The following is a 9,150-nucleotide window of genomic DNA, read 5'->3' on the forward strand; positions in this document are numbered from 1 at the left end:
CTCTTCTTTCTTTCTTTAAGAGTTCTTCCTGCACTTGGAATTGTTGTCTGTCTGTGGAGCTGATTCTGACTCTTGCTGGGTCTGGTTCCGGCCAGTCAGGGGCTTGCTTCTTGCTTGCCCCATAGTAGGTGCTCAGTAAATTCCTGCAGCGTGCATGAACAGCAAGTACTGATAACAGCCGGGGCGCCGGGCTGGGGTCCACACTCCCTGCAGGGGAGAGAGCCAGCAGGGCGGGTCGGGGTGCCTCCCAGCCCCAGTGGCTTGCTTTTTCTCTGTTCCAGTTCCAGGAGAATGTCTCTGGAAAGGAAGCCCAAAGCCCGGTTTGGCTGGGAAGAGGCAGGCAGGGAGGGGAGCAGGGGCCGGGCAGGCCTGGGGAGGAAGTCTGCAGCCCTAGGCTGCCGAGGGCGTGGCGTCTGTGTTCGCACCTTTGGAATGTGGCTGATTCACTCTGGGGGGAGGCAGGCAGCCACTGCTGCCGCCGGCCGCCGCCACCGACTCGGATCCGACATCTGGAGGCTGGATTCCAGGAGGAGAGATGGAGTCTTGCAGGCAGATGTCAGCTTTGAAGGTCAAAGTGAGCAAGGGAGCCAAGGAGGAAGAGGCTGCCAGGGTCCCACGCTTCCCCACCCAGGATTCTGGGAGAGAGGTGAGGCCCCGTCCCCAGCCTTGTCCCAGCCCTTCAGCCACCAGAGCCCCTAAGGGGGCAGGACAGCCTGGGGCCCTCCTTCAAAGACCAGTTGCTTAAGAGCTGATGTAACTGCAAAGGCTGAGGGCCTAGCTCGTCCCTGCTGTCAGTGGCCTTGGGACACGGGCTTGCATCTCCTGGCCCAGTGTCTGGTGTGGCTTCACTCAGGCCGTCACTCCCCAAGGCCTGCGAACTCCCAGCTTGCCTCTCCCTGGGGCTCCAGCGAGACCCTCGGCTTGCCCCTCGTTGGCTCAGCTGGGCCCAGCTCATGTTGGACATTTGGATGGGACAGGTCCGGGTCAGGAGCTCACTCCAGTGCATGGCTGACACCCCGAGAGCCACACAAAGAAGGTGGGATTTGGGGGTGGTCCCCCAAAGCAGCCAGTGCCAGAGGATGGGCAGCAGCCACTCTGTGAGCTGCCTCCACAGGACTGGCATCTGGCACTTCTGCCAGGCAATGCACTCGGCCTTATGACCCTCACCTACTGGGGTGTCCCACTGGCTAGATTCCCTAAGCTCTCAAAAGCTCATTTTCTTCATCTATGAAATCTCATGGGATTCTTTTTGGGATTGACTGAGACCATGCCTGCAGATCCTCTGGCACCTGTCTGGCCCGGAGAAGACACAGAGCTAAGTGACCTTGGTGCGTTTCTCTGTCCTGAATCTAGGTGCTCTGTGATCTGCCCTGTGGGCTGAAAGAATGGTGTGTGCATGTGTGTGTGTATGTGGGAGTGAGCATGCAGGCTCCTTTCTGTTCTCCAAGGAATTTTGTACTGTCTGGCTTCTCCCTGGGTTAGGGACTACAGCGGGCAGAGGGTGGAGGCAGGAGGGACAGGAAAGGGCTGGGGGGGAAAGTGGGTGGGCATCACCTGCAGGCCTGCAGGCTCAGGCCTGCCCCTGGGAGTCTCTTCCGTGTGCCCTCAGCTCCACCAGGGCTGGAGGAGGGGCCCAGGATCACTCCTGGGAATGACGGTCTGTCCCTCCCTGTGCAGCATAAGCCTGCCTGGTCATTTGACCGGGGTGGGGTGGGGTGTGTGTGTGTGTGTGTGTGTGTGTGTGTGTGAAGGGAGGGACCCAGGCTCACCCGTCTCCTATCCTGTCTCTCCTGGAACCCGGGGACCTGGGGGAGGGGGTGGCTCAGAAGGGGAACCCAGGCCCGGGGCTCCTCAGAAGAGGAAACCCGGTGCCCAGAGTGGTCGGAACCTCTTGGAGGCTTCAAGAGAAACCTGGAGGTTCTGGGAGGGTGGAGGGCCGGCCTCCTGTAAGCTTTTTGCAGCTATTTGTGAAGTGCAGCCCCTCCCAGAATCTGCTGGGGCACAGGACGTGCTCCACGGAGTGTGCCCCCACCCCACCCCACCCTGGGTTCAGCACCCTCCACTTCTGCCAGCCCTGCCTCCCAGCATCCCTCTGGGACGCAACACATCTGGGCGTCTGCTCATCCCCACCAAACCACCCACATCCTCCGACTTAAGGACTTGAGTCCAAATGCTACCTCTTCAGATCCCTGCCAGCCTCCTGCACTCACGGTTATTCTCCTCTGGACATGGTGGGCTTGGTACTCCTGTGTGGAGCTTATCACCACATCAGCCCCCTCGGCGATGAGGGGCTCCTGCATCCATCCCTTGTCCACATCCTACGTGCCCTGAGCCTGACTCTAGGACGGGCATCCCAGACTGCTGGGACCACGCTGCCTGGCTCTCTTCTCTAAGATTTTTCAACATGTTCATCTGTCTCTTTCATTAGACGACAGACTCTCTGAAGTTGAAGGACATAGTAACGAAAGCTACGTTTTCTGAGCTCTTACTAAGTGCTTTTTAAAAACTGAGGTATAATTCACATACCTTAAAAGTCACCCCTTTAAGATGGACAATCCAGGACTTCCCTGGTGGCACAGTGGATAAAGAATCCACCTGCTAATGCAGGGGACACAGATTCGATCCCTGGTCCAGGAAGATTCCACATGCCATGGAGCAACTGGGCCGCAACTACTGAAGCCCTCGTTCCCTAAGAGCCAGCAAGTTGCAGCTACTGAACCTGTGTGTACCTAGAGCCTGTGCTCCGCAATAAGAGAAGCCACTGTGATGAGAAGCCCGCACGCTGCAATTAGAGAGTAGCCCACCCCCTGCAACTACAGAAAAGCCTGCACAGCAACAAAACCCAGCACAGCTGAAATAAATAAATAAAGCAGTTTGTACACATAAAAAATAAAATTTACAATCCAGTGGATTTTAATGTATTCACAGAGTTGTGCATCCGTCTCCAGCATCTAATTCCAGAACATTTTTATCATCCCCCCAAAGGAAGCCCAGCAGATTCATCAACTGTAAGATGTGTACCATTCGTGTGGGGATTGATCATGGGGGAGGCTTTGCACATGTTGGGGCAGGGAGTAAGTGGAAAGTCTCTGAATCTTTGCTCAATACTGCTGTGAACTTAAAACTAGTTTTTTGGTTTGTTTTTTTTTTATTGATTTTGGGAATTTTCTGGTGGTCCGGTGATTGGGGCTCTGTGCTTTCACTGCACAGAGCCTGGGGTCGGTCTCTGGTTTGGGAACTAAAATCCTGCTAGCTGCATGGCACAACCCGCCCCTACATTGATTTAAAACAAAACAGAACCCTGAATGCATTAGCAGTCACTCCCCATTCCTCTCCTTCCCCACCCCCAACCACTGGCAATCATTAGTCTGCTTTCTGACTCTACAGATTTGCCTGTTTTGGACATTTCATATAAGCAGAGTCCTATAATATGTGGTCCTTTGTATCTAGCTTCTTTCACTGAGCACCGTGTTTTCAAGGTTCATCCACCTCATTCCCTTTTTATGGGTGAATAATATTCCACTGTCTGAATGGATCAGCATCGGTTTATCCATCTGTCCATCAGAGGACATTCAGGTTGTTTCCACTTTTCGTGAATAATGCTGCTAGGAACATGCATGTACACATTTTTGTAAAGATGAGGTTTTTCCAGTCTAAGTGTTTTTTTGACAAACACCTCATTTAATCCTCAAAGCAGCCCTCTGTTTCAGTGCTGACACGATCCCCCTCTGGCAGGTGAGGAAGCTGAGGCTCAGAGAGGTGAGCCAAGGTCACGTCACGGCTGGAAGCCATGGAGCCAGGACCCTCCTGCCTCCTGGTCAACAGACCCCGGTGTTTCTGCCTGTATTTAGCAGAGCTTTGCCCACTGTTACTGCACAGTAGATGTTGCTGACTCTTCAAACAAGGACCATGCACACCTGAAGTCCCAGAAGTCCTCTGTGATCTGTCAAGGTGAGTGGGTCACCTGCTCAGTGGTGATCCAGCGGCTCCAAGGGATGTGCGTTAGGGGGTTACAAGAGGTCCCTGTGGCCATAGCATCATCATCCATGGATCCAGGCTGGACCAGACCCGGCCCTGCTCCCTCCAGATGCCATTTGCACCACCTCGGGGAGTACAAGCCCCAAACATTGCTGCCCTTTTCATTCACCTGCAGCCTCTTTCCTGGGGTTCCCGGGCTGCCTTACATCTCTTGCTTTCTTGGATTTGGCATGCAGCCCTGGGTCACCTTCTGGTGGGCTTTGTTCCTTTCTCCTTCCCAGGAGCGTGGCATGGTGGGTAACTGCTGTCAGATATCCCAGGTTTGAGTCAGCTTTGCCACTCTGGCTGTGTGGCTTCGGGCACGTTCCTGAGCTTCTCTGAGCTTCCATCTGCTCATCTGTGATGGGGGTCACAATAATAGACCCGCCGAAACTCTGTGGGACTGACTAAGGGCAGGGAGATGAGCAGCTCGCGCTGTCCCCAGCACCTCGCACAGGCCTGGGAAGAACTCGAGGTCGGTCCTCAGGGCAGAGGCAGGCTGGCAGTGGGCCGGGGAGGGGGCAGGGAGCTTCATGTGTCTCCCATGACTCAGTCCTGTTCGAGGAGTGGGGAGTCAAGGCCAGGCCTCTGAGGTCGGGCGCCTGGGGACCTCCTGTCCTCCTCCTCCCTACTCTGCCCTCGGCCTGCTCCCCACCCAGCGCTTCCGGCAGTGCCGGGCAGGGCCTCACGCATTCTCCACTGGCCGCCTGGGCACGCCCTCCAGCCTTCCCCAGATCCGCAGCCCGGATCTGCAGCCCCGTGGCCCAAGGGCTCGGACGCTGGCCCACCGTGGACCACCTTGAGTGGGTGCCACAGCCCACAGCCTAAGGCAGAGGGGCGGTGATGAAGAGAGGGGATGGGGGCGGAGGGAGGGTCTTTTCTGGCCGCTGGAGCGGAGCTGCAGATCCTGCCAGGGAAACCCTCTCTCCTCTCTGCTGCCAAGCCTTTCCCAGCCCTGCCCCTCTCCCCTCTGCTTCTCAAATTTCAGCTTCTGCATTACTGGCATCACAGCCTGCCGCTGTGGTCACTGCACCAGACAGACGTTAACCCCCAGTGTGCTGGTGGGAGCAGTGCGGCTGCACGTGGGCGCATGGTCTGGAGAGGCCGAGGGAGGAGACCGCCACCGGGAAACCTTCCTTCACTCCAGCCAGCTTCCCCTCCAGGGAGCTTGCTCGCCCTCTTTCTCCCTGTCCGCCCAGACTTGAAGCCAAAGCCCTCCCTGACCCTTTGAGTTGCTCCTTCCCTTGGCTGTCTGGCCCTGACTCTCATCCACAGCACGTGGGTTCTATATCACCGTGAACCTGGCCTTGTTTCAGCAGATGGGGTTCTCGCCCTACACATCCTTCAGCTGCCCTCTTGCACCTGGCCTTACCTGGGCAGGGCTGGACCCCTGGGACCAGGTGAGTGAGTTCTCAGCCTGATGGCTATTCTGGGGACGATCACAGCCAGGTCGCTGAGAGGAGCCTGAAGGGAGCCAGGCACTGGTACAGACTGGCCAGGTGACCCTGGCAAGTCCCCGGGGAATAACAGGATTGGGGGTCCATAGTGAGGATGAAATGGGGGATGCAGGTAAAGCCGCCAGAGCAGCAGGTGTCAGGCACACGTGCGGCCCAGACTTCTCGTGCCCATATACACAGGGGCCTCCTGGCAGGCTGAGCCCCCCTCCCCAGGGAGAGCTCCTCCCGTTTCCCATCAGCTTCCCCTCGAAGCCCACCCAGGTCTGCTTTCTCATCAGAGCAGGCATCCGTCCCTCCCCTGGCCCGTCCTGTCCCATCCTCAGATGGGGCTGGACGTCCTGCCTTCTCTCCCCATCCCTGTCTCCTTCAGAGGAAAGCCTGCAGCCCAGAGGGAGACTGGACAGCCTCTTGAGCTCAGCAGCACCCCTCTAGCCCTCCTCCCTGATTCTCCTGCTTCCTGCTTTCCTTTTGAACCCCAAATGCTCCTTCCCGGTTTCCTGTGGCGCCTCTGCTGACCCTTTGTCCCCTCCGGCCACAGTTCCCTTGGTGCCTTAACCGACTTAGCCTCCTTTATATTGACTGGAGGCCCAGAGGCCCCGTCCTCCCCTCCGCCTGCACCCCTGGTCCCCTTTACTGCTGGGCTGAGACCCAGGCTCCTGGTGGGATTGTTGTAACTGCCCTGGCGGCTTACAACCAACTGAGGAAGTGGTCAGCCAACCATTGCTGTCTAAAATGGAAAGTCCAGCCAGGATGGCCATTCACTGAGTTTTTATAATGGGGATGCACCCAATCGAAGCAGACAACCTGGCTCCTCCTAGTCGACATGTTGCAAAGCAGCAGAGGAACATTTCCCAGGGTTGGGGAGTGGGGGAGCCTGGACAGGGCGAGCTGCTGGAGGAAGAGAAGAGAAGCCAGGAGGCTCCCCACCATGGGCTGCAGTGTCGGGCCTGGAAACACGGAGTGCGAGGGTGGGACCAGAGAGAGGGGACAGGGGACATGTCACAGGTGGGCTCCAGCCCCCTTGTCAAGGGCTCACTTGTGAGCAAAGTGAATCAGATCAGCCTGTTAGAAGGAAGCTGGCATCTGGAGATCGGGGTCTGGTGGCTGGGGGTTTGAGGCCCTGGGGGTGTGGGAAGCTGGGTGGTCAGAGCTTCCACCCTGGTATGTGTAGTTGGATTTCCCAGATGTACTCAGGGTGAGCCTGGACAAAAAACATTGTGTGTGCTGGTCGCCCCCTAGTGGTTGGGGGACCCCCGTCTTATTGGCCCAGGACTCTCCCTGTGGTTAGGGTAGGAAAGGGCATTGGCGGGTATTGCGGTTTGCTCCAAACCCCAACAGAGGCGTCTGACCCCCATTCTGCCTTCCTGGGAGCATTTAGGATCATCTCCCAGGCAAGGGCTTTATGCTTCTATGGGGTCTCATCCCTGCTCCCATAGCTGGTATCTACACCCCTCAACCCCAAGAAGGCCGGGATTCCCCGTGTGCACGTGAGCATGCTGGGGCCTGAAACATCAGCCGGAGCCCGAAAGGCCATCTTGTCCATCCACCTGCTGCTTCTCTCACGTTTGTGTAGAGGATAAAGCTTCAGATTAGGGTTGGGGCCCCCGTTTCTGCTTCAGGCTCCATCTCCAATTCTCTGTACTTCCTGAGGGAAGTTCCTTAACTTTCTCTGTACCTCCTTCATGGTCTCCCCTCTGTGGCAGCAGAATTCTTCTATGACCCCCCCAATGACTTTTGTTCTCGTGAACTCCCTACATTGGGTGTGGGTGGAACCTGTGACCCTGGCATCACTCCCGTGATTAGGTTATAAGCTGCCTAAGAGATAGGTTATCCAAGTGGGCCTGACCTAATCACTCAAAGCCATTTAAAAAAAAAAAAGATTTTCTCCAGCTGCTTGTGGAGGAGGAGATTAGAGAGATTCAAAGCCAGAGAGGGAATTGATGTGTGGGACCCTCTCTGTTCCTCAGATGGAGGGACCACAGGATAAGGGCTTGAGGATGGTCTACAGGAGCCGACAGCCCACGACGACGGGACCTCAGTCCTACAGCCGCAGGAACTGAATCCTGCTGACAACCAGTGAGTTTGGAAAACCATCCAAGGCCCTGATGAGATTGTAGCCCTGCCAATGCCTCAGTTTCACTCGGCAGAACTTTGAGCTGAGAGCCCAGCCATGCCACGTCTGGCAATGATAAATGGTACTGTTCGTGTCCAACTCTGCCACCCCGTAGACGGCAGCCCACCAGGCTCCTCCGTCCCTGGGATTCTCCAGGCGAGAACACTGGAGTGGGTTGCCATTTCCTTCTCCAATGCATGAAAGCGAAAAGTGAAAGTGAAGTTGCTCAGTCATGTCAGACTCTTCGTGGCCCCATGGACTGCAGCCTACCAGGCTCCTCCATCCATGGGATTTTCCAGGCAAGAGTACTGGAGTGGGGTACCATCGCCTTCTCCATTTCAAGCCAATACATTGATGGAAATCTTATGTGGCAACAGGGAATAAGTCCATCATCATTCCAAAGAGGAGAACAGTATTCTAGATGCAAATGTAGGATAAAAGTTTAAAACTGAGAAAAACCCATCCCCTGCTCCTCGGGCGCTCTGTAAAGTGGAAACCTGCCACAGCCTCTGTGCTGATGGTCCCCCCTCCTGCCCTCCTGGCTGCAGTTTAAATCCATGGTCTTAGGGCTCACGTCTCTTGCCTGAGCTTACAACCAGCCTCAGAGGAGGGCAAGTGTGTTCTGGAAAGGGTAGCACTGATGGCACCTTGAGGGCAGTCACATCCCACTGTGGCTGAAGAAAGATGCTCTGGAACCCTTTGCTTTAGGAGATCCCTGAGGTTTCTGGGGCTCCTGGGACTTCTGGAAACCTTAAGGGTCAACAAAGCTATTTTTTTAAAGAAATACAGCTGTTTAATTTAATAGCTTTATTATATATAATTCACCCATCTAAAGTGTAAAATTAAGTGGGTTTTTTTTTAATACAACCAGTTTTGTAACCATCACCACAATCGATTGAGAAGATTTTATCACTCCCCCCAAAGAAACTCTGTACCCTAGCACCCACCCTCCATTTCCCCCTGACTCCCCCTCATTCCCTTCAGTTCAGTTCAGTTCAGTTCAGTCGCTCAGTCGTGTCTGACTCTTTTCGACCCCATGGACTGCAGCATGCCAGGCCTCCCTGTCCATCACCAACTCCCAGAGTTAACTCAAATTCATGTTTGAGTCGGCGATGACATCCAACCATCTCATCCTCTGTCATACCCTTCTCCTCCTGCCTTCAATCTTTCCCAGCATCAGGGTCTTTTCAAATGAGTCAGTTCTTCACATCAGGTGGCCAAAGTTTTGGAGTTTCAGCTTCAACATCAGTCTTTCCTATGGATATTCAGGACTGATTTCCTTTAGGATGGACTGGTTGGATCTCCTTGCAGTCCAAGGGACTCTCAAGAGTCTTCCCCAACACCACAGTTCAAAAGCATCAATTCTTTGGCACTCAGCTTTCTTTATAGTCCAACTCTCACATCCATACATGACCACTGGAAAAACCATAGCCTTGACTATATAGACCTTTGTTGACAAAGTAATGTCTCTGCCTCATTCCCTGGCAACCACTAATCCACTTTCTACCTCTGTGGATTTGCCTATTCCGGGCACTTCATAGAAATGAAATCCTACGATATGCA

The 9,150-nt window shown here is 55.0% G+C and overlaps 1 protein-coding gene across 12 annotated transcripts; it reads left to right on the plus strand.

Moving 5' to 3' along the window:
- Positions 1 to 9,150, plus strand: LOC147345511 (uncharacterized). Of its 12 annotated transcripts, none has more exons than XM_086376021.1 (6): positions 1 to 646; positions 1,278 to 1,328; positions 2,929 to 3,008; positions 3,852 to 3,951; positions 5,293 to 5,417; positions 7,442 to 9,150. In XM_086376021.1, the coding sequence occupies exons 1-6, from the start codon at positions 292 to 294 to the stop codon at positions 7,532 to 7,534; spliced, it is 804 nt and encodes a 267-aa protein (XP_086232147.1). In that variant the 5' UTR covers positions 1 to 291; the 3' UTR covers positions 7,535 to 9,150. The 12 variants fall into 12 exon arrangements, 1 of the variants encoding a protein (XP_086232147.1); XR_015154841.1 differs by having other exon boundaries at positions 446 to 646; positions 3,736 to 3,951; XR_015154842.1 differs by having other exon boundaries at positions 446 to 646; positions 3,736 to 3,951; positions 5,334 to 5,417.

Source organism: Bos grunniens, chromosome 25 (genome assembly GCF_055505025.1).
Source record: "Bos grunniens cultivar Pamir isolate PY7600 chromosome 25, Bosgru_T2T1.0, whole genome shotgun sequence".
NCBI classification, from domain to species: domain Eukaryota; kingdom Metazoa; phylum Chordata; class Mammalia; order Artiodactyla; family Bovidae; genus Bos; species Bos grunniens.

Excerpts from the sequence above, each read along its gene's own strand:
- LOC147345511 (XM_086376021.1), top strand. The coding sequence starts at position 292 with ATGTCTCTGGAAAGGAAGCCCAAAGCCCGGTTTGGCTGGGAAGAGGCA. Across the intron at positions 647-1,277 it reads CCCAGGATTCTGGGAGAGAG|ATCCTCTGGCACCTGTCTGG; the intron begins GTGAGGCCCCGT and ends CCATGCCTGCAG. Across the intron at positions 3,009-3,851 it reads GCCCAGCAGATTCATCAACT|CAGAGCTTTGCCCACTGTTA; the intron begins GTAAGATGTGTA and ends GCCTGTATTTAG.